Source organism: Quercus robur, chromosome 3 (assembly GCF_932294415.1).
Source record: "Quercus robur chromosome 3, dhQueRobu3.1, whole genome shotgun sequence".
In the NCBI taxonomy this organism is placed as follows: domain Eukaryota; kingdom Viridiplantae; phylum Streptophyta; class Magnoliopsida; order Fagales; family Fagaceae; genus Quercus; species Quercus robur.
Genome location: NC_065536.1, coordinates 58,208,887 through 58,221,826, shown reverse-complemented (window position 1 = coordinate 58,221,826; position 12,940 = coordinate 58,208,887). Strand labels below are relative to the sequence as shown.

The 12,940-nt window shown below is 34.6% G+C and overlaps 2 protein-coding genes across 2 annotated transcripts in view; both read right to left on the bottom strand.

Annotated features, from left to right (window-relative positions):
• Nucleotides 1-12,940, bottom strand: part of LOC126718567 (probable serine/threonine-protein kinase PBL28) — a 45,503-nt gene that overhangs the window by 16,318 nt on the left and 16,245 nt on the right. The window lies entirely within an intron of this gene.
• On the bottom strand, nucleotides 7,875-12,717 carry LOC126718570 (disease resistance protein RPV1-like). Its single transcript, XM_050420850.1, has 3 exons — nucleotides 12,444-12,717; nucleotides 10,108-10,794; nucleotides 7,875-8,670 (listed from the first exon to the last, which is right to left on the bottom strand). Exons 2-3 carry the CDS (start codon nucleotides 10,656-10,658, stop codon nucleotides 8,490-8,492), a joined length of 732 nt encoding a protein of 243 aa, XP_050276807.1. The 5' UTR covers nucleotides 10,659-10,794; nucleotides 12,444-12,717; the 3' UTR covers nucleotides 7,875-8,489.

The following is a 12,940-nucleotide window of genomic DNA, read 5'->3' as shown; positions in this document are numbered from 1 at the left end:
CGAATCACCAAAGGACATAATCCGAAAATATTTCATACTTTTACATCATACTGAAATTTCTTATTTTGCATAACATTTCATAATAAAAACATTTCCATTCTTTTCTTTAAACATCATGTTTGTGGAAATTAGTAATGGCATCAATATGCTTAAATCATATACATAAGGTTTCAAAAGCTCATGAACATATCTTTGTTAGAATAATGATTATATACCATATCTCTAATCAAAAACCTTTTAATGCATAATATACTTTAAAATAACCTCATGACTTACCAAATACCCATATAACTTATCCCTTACCTGAAAGCAGATTAACCGAGAGCCTACAGTCGAAGGAGTTTAGACCTGGTGAACTAGCAACACCTAAACCAAATATCAAAGCTTATTACTTACTATCAATTATTCCTTGTCATAAACTTACACATTCATCTCGAAGCTTATCTCTGAAAATCAAGGAAGTCCTAATCCCACCTCAACGAGGTTCCCCAAACACAAAATACATTCATATGGTAACATACAACATGTCGGACAAAACAACTTCATAAATACAACCGTCACATGGTTTAGAACTCCTCCTTTGAGTACTAAACCTCAAACCAAGTTACACAAAATTAATATATGATCAAGACATACCAAAAGATAAGCATATTAAATTACAGCTCAAAACATTCATCCTAAATTTAGAATTAAATCCTCAAAGTTAGAGTTATCATTTACTGTTTACTGCTCATTTCAGCAGCATGTCTCATTTGTAAAATACAAATGGACTGTCCATACACATCCAAATGTCATGAAAATTCACAAAACTACTCCTCTGTATGTCCAGTATGTATGATAAAATTTTCGGGTTAAAGAATAAAACCATAATTTACTAAAAATCAAACAAGACAACATGCTCAAATCTATCCTGACAGAATTTCATGCAACTTAGAAATTAAACCATTATTTTTATATTGATTCAAATGTTGTGAGACAACTTCCAAAACAACCACATGTGTCTTAGATTCCATAGGAAATATCCCTAGCATCCAAATTCACTATATACAATTTAATACATAATTTACCATGCATGAACACAGAATCTGTCACAGTGACAGCTTTGCAACGTTTTCTTATAAATTCACAAACAATTATCAAACGATGGTATTTTCATATGGGGATTTTTATACACTCATTAGAAATGTTATAAAACACTTATATACAGTCATTTAACCATTTATAGTAAAATTAAATACAACAAAAATCCCAGCAGTAACATCAAAAGTACTCATCCTAAATTTTTCTTACTTCCTTAATCATATAAAATCATTAATTAGTAAAAACCCTAATCTACCTTCAACAAATCACCAAAAAAAATTTCAAAGCTTCTTAAAACACTATAAATATATAGATTTACAAGTTCATGATTTCCTAATTTCACAAACCACAAATACCATTACTAAAAATTCCCTGAAGAAATCATGGATTCTAAGGTGAGAGTAGCTAAAATCCTTACCAAATTTATGGTTCTTGAGAGGAAATAAAAATAAATCACTCTTGCATGAAAGGATTTCCCTTTCCTAGTGGCTGGACCCAAAAGTATGAGAGGTAGAGAGCTTAAGAGAGTTTTCTTTCTTTTTTTGGTGTTGGACCGTAGGTATGAAAGAGGGAGAGAGCTCTTAACTATTCTAGATGCTTTTAAAGGAGTAGAAAGACGAAAAAAATGATGAAGCCTTATCTCTCTTTTAATTTGTGGACCTGTGGGCTTGACAAAGTGGACCTAAGAGAGCTTCCTAGCTCTTTCCTTGAGAGAAAAAGAGAGCAAAGTGAGCTGAAATTTCTGATTTGTGTGTGTACCCATGGAAAATGAGAGCAAGAGAGTTTATGGGATGTCCTAGAGCTTGAGAAAAGTCAAAGAAGAATTGAGATGGAGCTTGGTGATTGCATGGCTGGCCAAGTGTTTGGTCTTTGGGTTTAAGAGTGTGAACATGCAAGAAACTTTGGCTTTACATGTGTTGAATTTCAATTGGTTGCATGTGGGTGGAATTTTCACTACAAAATTTCATGCATCATATGCCTAATTAAAATACCAACTATGTATCTAATAACTTAAACCACTTAATATAGTTTTGTACATGCTAAGTATATATTTATAATACAAATAGTCATTTCAATTATTTATAATCTTTACAATTCTTATTCAATAGTATTATAAAATAATATGTTTATTAAATACTCTTATATTGATTTTGGTAAGTAAGTGGCTTAAAGTATTAATAATACATAACCACTTAAACACATAGTTTAATTATAAAATTGGGTTGGGGTGTTACAACATGTATTTGCCTCATCTGCAAAGGATGAGAACGAATTTTCACTTGTTTTGAGGGGTCCAAATCATTTTGTATCTCCATCCCTACTATTGAGTAGATGAAATTATTATGTTGCATACTTGTTTGACATGAATATGTTGCCAATTTGAGAAGTCCATATGGCAGAGGAACTGGTTAAGGGAGTATTTTTTTGCAATAATTTAGTGAATTATTACTTGTTCCTTGCTATGTTTTCAGTACACTTGTTGGATGTGTCTGATACAGATCTAACAAAAATATATCCGTAGTAGTATAGTTGGAAAACACAATTTTGGTTATATTCTATGTTTTGTGTATCAACTTTCTAATTGCTTTTTTTTTTTTTTTTTTTTTTTTTTTTGGAGGGGAAGGGGTATGTTAACTTTCTACTTGCAACTTATAGATGACTTTTGAAATTCAATGGTTGTGATGCGATGTGGTTTTTTTTTTTTTCTTTTCCCTCTTAAATTAGTTCTAATACTTGCATCATCCTCATGTGAAGATATTGTGATGATGGGTATTACAATTTTGCATGAAATCAACTGCTTTCTTTTGGTGCTTGTTTGAACTTTGAAGTACCAAGTTCACCATTGATTCCTTTTCCGTTTTCTTTATGCATGCCCTAATTTCACAAAGATGATTAATCAGAGTAATCGCTAGAACAACTATGATGTGATTGAGAAGTTTCTGTTTTTATTTTTATTCTTTTGGTTAAAATCTTACTATGAATTTTTCCCCGGGGGGGGGGGAGGAGGGTTAAAAGTGTCGAGAAAAAGTGAAAAATTAATGGATTCAATGATTGTGGAATGAAATGGTACGATTAGATATTTATTGGATGCTCAATCACTATTAGAAAACTGTCAGATGCTAATAGTCAAGGGCAATCTAGCTCAAATAAATAAAATGTTGGCCTTAATGCTTTATTTGAGCCCTACTTCCTACTAAGGTACTAATGGTGTTGATTGGAGAGCTGCTGATTTTCTCATGTGCATAGATCATATAATACAGTCTTGATTCTATAAAAAAAATTCTTAATACTTTTTGTAGGGGCTCGATTCGTGACGACCCCAAGATAATATTGGGCTCGTACGTAAAGAGGGCCCAAATAATATCATTTGTAGAGCGTGGGTTTGAAAGGCTAGGCCTTGGTCATCGGACGGTGGTTTGGGCTGGCTTCGATCAGTGAATCTCGTCCGAGGAGTCTAGGGAGCTTTGTGCTCTTGTTATTCTCCTTATTTCTAGGACACCATGGCTGGGAGGACTGGTCGTCCCCCCCCCCCCCCTTCTCACACTACCTCTTTTATCTTTTTATACGGGCATTTACCCTCTTACTAGCGTCAACATGTAAGCTCAGTTTCCTAGGACTTAAGACTTGTCCTGTCAGCCCATACCTAGAGTGGTTGGGAGGTGGTTGCAAAAGCTGAAGAGTATGGTCCTGTCAGGTGCAGAATGTTTTATTGCAATACTGGCAACTTTTTACTTGTCCTGTTTCCGCACTGTGATCACTCTTCCTTTTAGGGGCATTTATGGCCTGCCGAGTAGGAGCTCGTCCTCGGCCATTTCCTTAGGTCGTCCTCGACTCCCATGGTGCGTCCTCGGCCTTGTCTCTCCTCAGCGCAGGCCTTGGGCCTTAACATGAAATGGGCTGGGGTCATAAACTCCCTGGCCCCACAAAGCCCAAGCCTAAAATGTATGGAGTCTTGGTCTAATGAGCCCAATACAATGAATTTGTATAGAATGGGTCAAAGAACTAGGTTCTAATGAATTAGAAATGAATTGGTCAATGGCTAGTATTGGATTAAATGAAAATCAAGCACAAATAAGAGATACTGATGTCAATGGACTTTCAGTCCAAGGAGGCCACAATTATTGTATATTGATCACAGTTGGATATTAAGACAGTTTAAATTGCTACAGTGTTCTCTATCTCTTTTTCTGATCCCCTTCTCATGGGGTTCTCCCACATTATATAGCTCCTTTCTAATCATCTTGACCCTACACTTGTTGATCATCTGAGTCTCTACTTGAGTGCACATCCCATCAAACACCCCTTTCAGCATTTTGTGAGTTGTGGTAGCCAAGACAGCACTGTTTAGAGCTCCTCTCCACATTAATACGGCCAAAAAAGTAGCTGCAGTGTATTTAATGCGGTGGTAGCATGTATTCCTTAGATATTTTGAGTTTCTTTCCCTCTCACATGTTCATGGGACACATTTCTATTGCTAGAGTACATACTTGGACTACATTTGTCGTATCCGAGGAGGAATTCCTCCTCGAATCTCCTTCCCTCCTTCTCCCGCTTATGAGATTTTTACTGGGAATCATTTAATAGTTATTTGCTTCCCCTCCGACTTGTTAGTGTCCTCAGACAAGGCTCAAGACCCAATACATTATTTCGGGCCCTAGTCCCTACAATAGCCCCTTAAAATTCCGATTTTTCCCTCCCATCCGAGGAGAAAAAGTGGGGTTTTGATTTTTAAGAGATAAAATCAACTGATTTTTGATTCACACGTGTGAGAGTGTGGTTTTATATGCCTCATGATTATTTCTGATGCTTTGTAGTCTACGAGGCACTATTAATTACTCCAGGCGGCTTTGTGTCCCCCGTATCCAACGGCGAAACGCAGATCCAACGGCTGACGTTTCTTCTAGTATTTTGAACGGGAGTACTCCCTTCTATCTTCTCCTTCTATATAAAGCCTTGAAGGAACCCCCTTTTCCTCTCTTTTTTACAAATTTTCAAGAACTTCAGAGAACTCCAACGCCCAGTCTTCATAAAACGCACCAAACTCTTGAGTTTCTGTAGTCATTTCCTGTAAGAAGTTTTCTTTTGAAAAAATCTCTGAAAGTTTCAGAGATTGTCATAGGAGTACCCGTAAGTCTTCATTTCTTTATATTACCCATTTTCCTCTCGGCCTTTCTCCTCGGCCTCTCAGTTCATCTAGATGGGTAGATTCAAGCATTTAGTAGATACACCGGCCGGTATGGAGAGTTTTAGGGCTAAGTACTGTATTCCACAGTGGGTGGTTTTAGAATATTGCCCCCTGGACCGAGTACTGACTAATAGGGATGTGGGTCAAGTCGTCATTCCCATGATTGCTTTCATAGAGGGAGGAATGACGCTTCCCATGGGTAGGATAACCAGAGACTACTTGATTAACCATAGATTGACCCCCTACCAGTGCGGCCCAACCTATTTAGGGTCTTGGGCTGCGTAGATGCCCTGAACGAGCAGATAGGCTTAGGGCTCACATGACATGATGTTGTTCATATATACGAGTGCCATAAGCTTGCTAGTGCGGGTTACTACCTCAAATCCCGGTCCGAGGACGTTAGGCTAATATCCTGTCTCCCCAAGTCCAATAAGGGTATGAAAGATGACTACCTGATTGCCTTAGGGGAATGGAATAATGGTCTTCATTGTCCAACTCGGGTAGGAGATCCAGGTGTGGTACCTTTAGGATCAATCCCTTTGGAAGGGGACTTAGCCTTTTAGCTTTACTCTTTTTACTTGACACTTCATCTTCTTTTGGTAGAAAATATTCTTTTTGGCGATCTGACCATGATTTCCTTCTCGGATGTTTTGCAGATAAAACTCACATTGCTCCGCAGCTCAGTTATACTAACATCCAGGCTCTTAATTACCTTTTAAGGTCAGAGATTTTTGTGAGCGAGGACGGACAACTGCGAGCCGCTCACCTGATCTTGGATTACGAGCCTTTGTCCCACACATTCCAGGACATAGGCCAAGCAATAAGAGTCGGGAGTTCAAGGTTCGCTTGGATCGATGTCTCTAAGCCAAGATTTTTGGCTCGAAGGGATCTTCCCCCGTTTGCCTTGCCAATTCCACAAAACCCTCCACCAACTGCACAACCACCTCCACAAAATCTTCCTGAAGCAACATCATTTCTTGAAGAGGAGAGATTGCCTCATCTCGCCTTTCATTAGAGGAGGAGATAGACAAATTCCGTTTCGAAGAAAACAATCCGAGGGCTCCTTTAGTTAACCTCTCGGACACCGAGGGTGAGTCAGACAGGAATTCCGTTTTTGGTTTGATTTTTGTTTAAGTTAATACTTAGTTATTTTGAAGTGATAATTAAATTTGAATAAGAAATTCAAAACTTAAAACTTTAGATGTAAAGAAAAATAGTTGCAAAGAAAAAAGAAATAGGAAACATATCAAATCAGTTCTATTTGGTCCATCTGGTCTACTTCGATCCATGTATATTCGGTCTGTTTTGTCCACTTCGGTCCATTTTGTCTTATTTAGTCCATTTCAGCTCACTTCAGTCCATTTGGTCCAATTTAGCGTATTTACTTAAAAGTGGAAAAAGACAAGTTTTGATTGAGAGTACTATTTTTTTTTTTTTTTTTTAAGAAATAATTACACCATGCTGCTAACTCCGCAGCTTGAACCCTTTCCTCCCTAGATCCCTAAGCACTTTGTGTATGGGGAGATGTCAATTCAGTTACAAGCCCTTTGGCTGATTGAGAGTACTGTTAATTATTTGAGTAATATCAATTGTAATTATAGAATAAGTTTTGGTTATCATAATAATCTCCTTAACTTTAATGCATAATAACAATGGTTAAAAGTAGACTTTATAGGATGGGTTGAATTATAACTTTAAAACTTAACAGTTTTAGTTGTACCAAAAAGAAATTAGGAAAAAATAATGCATAGTAACAATAGTTAGAAGAATATGGACCATTTCAAAAAAGAATAATATAATATCAATAAAAAAAACATAAAAAAATTATATATTTGTAAAAAATAGAGTGATGAAAATTAATTTTTGAAATTGTTTAATTTTTAAGAAGAACAAATTATGTACAATCAAATTTAGAAAATAAATTATACATATTCAGTATGAGTTTGTAATAAGTTTTGATTGTCATAATAATCTCATTTAATAGAGAGAATAATTTGAATAATTTATTTGAAACTTGAAAAGTTTAGTTGGAGAAAAAAAAAAAAAAAAATAGCATACTAAAACATAATTTTGAAGAATATGGACCACCTTATACAAGAATAATACCAATCAAAAATACCCAAAATAATAAAATGATATATTAGTAGAAATAGAAAGATGAAAAATAATTTTAGAAATTGTTTAATTTTTAGGGAGAGCTAAAATTATCTTCAACAAGTTTTAGATAACAAATTATACATAATATATTACAATTCCAGAGTGATTATCTAATCCTACGCATTGCGTGGGTCAGTGACTAATTTAGGATAAATTGCTAAGAATAGCCAATAGGATTCAACCATGTTCTATCAAATTTACCCAAAAAAAAAAAAAAAAAAACCTAGCTAGGGTCAACCCAATTTGTTAAATATGGGATTTTCCAAGCTTTGCTAATTTACCATCTCACATATGAAGACAAATCTCACCTGCAGCAAGCTGAATCCTAGATTTCACATATTGAAATGAGAAAAAATATAGTTAGATTATAATGTACCAATTAATGAACTAGTATAGCGATGATTCGATGAAAGACAGAAGGATAGATTCCACATCTTTCACATATATTAGCATGCAATGAAACAGGTGATATGACAACTATAAAAGTTAATAGTGGCAGTAAATAACTTAGCAAATATGCAGAGGTGGAAGTGTTGCATACATATTGTTTACAGAAAAGAAGGGATGGGTCCCAATTCCCAAGAGCTAATTCTGGGTATCAGTAACATGTTCTTTTAACAAATGTTTATTACGGGCTGAGAATGATCCAATTAGTGAGCCCCATGCTCTCTTGCATTTTTTCACGAACCTGTCGTTCTTTTTTTTTTGAGCCCCATACTTCTCGTTGATGTGGACCCCCGACGTAGAAACAAAACAATAATAATGGCGATGAAAAAAAAAAAATACAAGACAAAAAACAAAAAAGGGAAAAAAAAAAAAAGCTTTCACCACGTGGAATAGGATTTAACAAAAGATAATAAGAACAGAAGAAAGGAATAACAAAAGGCAGCCGCGAAGATGAATAAAAGCAGGGAAGGAAAGGAGGGATGAATCGACTCCACGTGGACTAGGATTTACTTGAAAGGGAATTTTTTTTTGAGCAAGTCAAAGTTAGAAAGACTGGATGAAAGGGATCTCCTTTCACATGTTAATGTCGTCATTTATGACATCAGCAAATCACTTAATATTACGTTTTTGGGAAAAAAAAAAAAGGGAAAGTCCACTCATTATGACGTAATGAAAAGTCATTTTGCGGAGTGATGATTGGTACAGAGTGTTGACCACGGGATGGGGCGGTAGCTGATTCCTCGTCCTTTAGTATTTTCCAAATGCTCTCCACAATTTCTTCTAAAAATTCTGACTCCAGACTGCAAATGCGAGCGAAACCACAATTATTTTTTTTTTAAAGAATAGAGTCAGTGATCAACTGATCATACAATAAAGAGGAAATAAGCTATGAAAAATGGAATGAAATGCCAAATATCTAATTGCCTATTCATTGAAATTTATTTGATTTACAGTATTTCCATGGCAAATTAGAACCAACTACTTCCCACTAACTAACAACCAAAGAAATTCAAATATAATTCACTAGAAATAGTAAAACATAAAACTAAAAATATATTGGTTTCGAATTGAAAAGGGTGTTGGCTACCACAGAACCGAGCATTCCCATCATCCAAAAGTACACACACACACCCAAATATATATTATCTCAAAACCCAATTATTTAGATATTTAATATATTTAGATTTTCTTGCTAGTGTTGTTGCATAAAAAAACAAATTAAATTATTTATTGTCTCGTTATTATACTTTATAAAATAATTTTTATATTAAAATTTATAATACATACACGTATTAAAATTTGATCCTCAAATTATAGAAGAATCTTGATAAATCAAATAAAAAGTTCAAGATTATAATAACAATATGATGAAAACATGGATGTTTACTATAACTACTGAAACCATCACACTAAAAAATATTGGCTTCTAATCGAAAAGGACGCCAACTCCTATAAAACCGAGCATTCTCATCATCCAAACAAATCTGCAATGGATTATGATTAGAAACAATGCAATCTAAACGGTTAACCCAACTAGGAGATCGTAGATCTCTACCTAGAACAAAATCACCTTAAAGCCTCACTGATTTGATCGATTAATCATGCGACAATCATTTCATAATAACCAAATCTTTATCACAAAGGAACTTGGTTCTCCCATTATCCACATTTGTCTCTTCCTCAAACTCAAACAACAATTTATGCTTCCCTATATCACAGATTTGAAAGCCCTTTCAAGCTCTCCTTAAATGGCAAAAAATCCTCACTACCGAATCTAAATTTAATACCCTTCTAGCTATGAAGCTACAAAATGCACATTAAGTTTTGTACTTAAAACAAAACTAGTTGGCATTGGGTGCAATGCACATGAAAGTTCAACATAATATGATTTTTTTTTCTCTAAATATAAAATTTAATAATTATGATAATAACTAATATGCATTTATTATAATTGTAGTTGTATATGAAACTATAAATTCTATCATATAAAAAAAATTTATATAAAGTGCATACGGTCAATCATAATTTAAATTACTTTAGTTTTATATGCATATAATGGATTATAGATATACATATTTTTCTAAATACTTTTATTTCTTCCATAAACGAGAGCCTTTTTCTTTTTTACTTTAAAAATCATACGTAAAATAATGTTTGAAAAATAGATAAAGTAGGTTTTAAAACCTTGAGGTGTTAAATGCTAAAGTTTTTAAAAGCTTTGATGGGAATGCCCTTACTGGAATGGCTTCAAGTGTAAGCCGGCCAAGTTTGCAGCGTCTGTCAAAGCAACCCTCCAACTGTTCACCTTGTCTCCGGAGCCATTCAATAACACCTCCGCGAAATTGCCCTTCTGTTTTCGCACCTCGGATGGAGACACATCGTAGAAAATAGGGATCACCCTTTGATTGAACAACCTTTTGCATTCCATGATCTTAACCAGCTCATCCAGGCACCACTCCGAATTACCATAGTTTTTAGAGAACACCGCAACTGCAATCCTTGATTTCTCGATTGCCTTCATTGGTTCAGTCTGAATAAATCCCGATTTATACACATGAATCCCTTTACGGTCTAAAGCACCGAAGAGATGGCAGGTAAAACTTTTGTGGGTATCTTCTGCACTAAAACTAACAAAGACCTCATATTCATAGGTCAACGTTGGGGAGTTTTCTTGGCTCACGGAATGAGCCATGGTTCCAACGCTAAGACCTAATTGAAGTGCACTGCCTAAACTCAAGAAGAGCAAAGGAACGAGAACGGATAAGGACAGAGCAAAGGGACGAGCCATGGTTGAAAGTTGAAACACACAGAAGAGCAAAAGAGCAAAGAAGCAAGATGCAAGAACTGGTTATTTCTTTGGTATTTCTCTCTCTTCTTCTATTCCTTTTAGCTTTCCAAGTTCTCTCTTCCTTTCTTTTCTGTTTCTGCGAGAATGTAGTGTGAATTTTTTTTAGATGAATCAGAGATAAAAGAAAAAATGAAATACCAGTTCTACAACTCAGTGAAACTGTCTACCACACAAACAACACCAAACTACACTGCAGTACAGGACAGCAGATCCTCTCCTACACTGCACAACTAATACAAATAGCAGCAATATTACATATCAGAGAAGAAGAACTACACAGAAATTTAAACAAAACCCAAAACTGCAAATCTTCTTCGGCTGTTGAAAACTTTAGAAGAGATGCTCCAATTTGCACATTTTGTTTTACAGTGAAAACTTCACCATGTTGTAAAACTTGATTCGAATTATTAACATCCCACTTGATGGAGGTGACAATGGCATAGGGGCGGCTCCACATTGAAGCCAGGAAAAAAATTATTATATATATTTTAAAAATTATTATAAGAAAAATTTTGACCACCCTAAGTTTTTTTAGGCCCAATATAATTAAACTTTGCACAAAGTTTGACAATAATTTTGGTTGTAGAATAAGGCTACAACTCCACCTAATATTTTTTTATTATTAGATTATTAGATGTGAATTTTGACAAATCCACATTCTCTTTTTATATCCTCCATACTAGTGAATATCAATAGCTATGTCATCAATCAAATGTTTAAATTTCAAGTTTTTGTAGTATAAAATTATACATAAAAAATAAGTTTATGGAACGAATAGTAAATAACATTCTATTGACATGAAATTTGACATGTGTTTTAAAAATATAAAGAATATGCAATTTAATGGTTAGATTTTATTTTTTTCTTTTGATAAGTAATAAAGATTCATTGATATTAAAGAGACACCCAAGTACACAGGGTGAACAAATCAAAAACGAACATTACAAAAATCAGGCAAATCCAAAATAGAAGAAAAAGGATGGTTCCTCCACACAGAGAACCAGCCCAATAAAATTCAATGGTTAGATTTTGAAAATATATAATTATGTTAATTTGTTTAGCAAAAGTTGTAGTCTTAAGTCACAACTAAGTAGCTAAATTTTGTCCTCAAAACTTTGGTCCCTTAACAATATATCAGGTCCTTACAAACAAAAAGAAAAGCACAAGAAATTTTTATTGAATCAAAATTTTGAAAGATATGTAGCTTGCAATATCGATAATGTGACAATCATAAAACAATTTCAAAATAAGAAAACTCTGTAAAAAGAAATTGTATAACTTTATATATTTGTGTGTAATTTTTTTTTGGTCAAAAGTTATTTTTAAAATATTTTTATTAGATTTTGTATAATTTAAGTTTCATGACAAACATCATAGAAAAAAAAAATCTGAGGCAACTGCAATGGCATCTTCAGATTTAACATGCTCTCTGTATACCCGAGCATTTCTTTGAAAGCTAAATATACTAAATAGTAGTGTCCGTTTAACTTTGTGCACGCGGTGGCAATTATTTGGCAATATCACTTCTATGATGAGGGAAGATAATAGTAAATTGGCATGATAACACAAAAGGTTGTTTCTAGTTTTTCATCAACAGATTACAATTGATCAAAGACCCAAATCCTCAAACAATTAATCAGTCAAAACAACACAACCTAAACCAAAAATGAAGACCCAAATCCGCAAACAAACAATTAATCAGTAAAAAATGAAACAGAAGCTTACCCAAAATTAAGACCGAAATTCGCCTCGGGTCTGTGACTGGGGTTTGAGGAGAAGAAAGTGATTTATGATTTTTTTTTTTAAAAATGCCGTGGAAGAAAATTCTCTCTTAGGTCTGTAACTGGGTTTTGGGTTTTGGGCTTTGGGAAGAAAGAAATCAAATTCTCTTGTGTATGTGGAGGCCGGTGACTGATGGAGGCTGGTGTGTGTGAGAGGGAGTAATGGAGGCACTGTGTGAGAGAGAGTGAAGGAGGCGCGCAAGTGAAAGTGGAGTGGGCAGGGTAAGCGTAGGGGGTAAGCGTAGAGTTTCATTTTTTTTTTTTTTTTTTAATTAGTTTCTGTTTAACTTAATTAATTTAAGTTAATTAGTTTAATTTTAGTTAGTTAATCTAACTTATCTAATGGGCAGTGGGCTTGAGTAATTTCGGCAAAGCCAAGCCCAGACTGACCCAAGTTTGCCCAATATATTTGCAAGGCCCATACAAATATAAAATATATAT

What these genes read in the sequence shown, in the direction of transcription:
- LOC126718570 (XM_050420850.1), bottom strand. Translation starts at nt 10,658, where the DNA reads ATGGCTCGTCCCTTTGCTCTGTCCTTATCCGTTCTCGTTCCTTTGCTC. An exon ending in TTACACTTGAAGCCATTCCA is followed by an intron (nt 8,671 to 10,107) that starts GTAAGGGCATTC and finishes TCGCATTTGCAG; the next exon opens with TCTGGAGTCAGAATTTTTAG.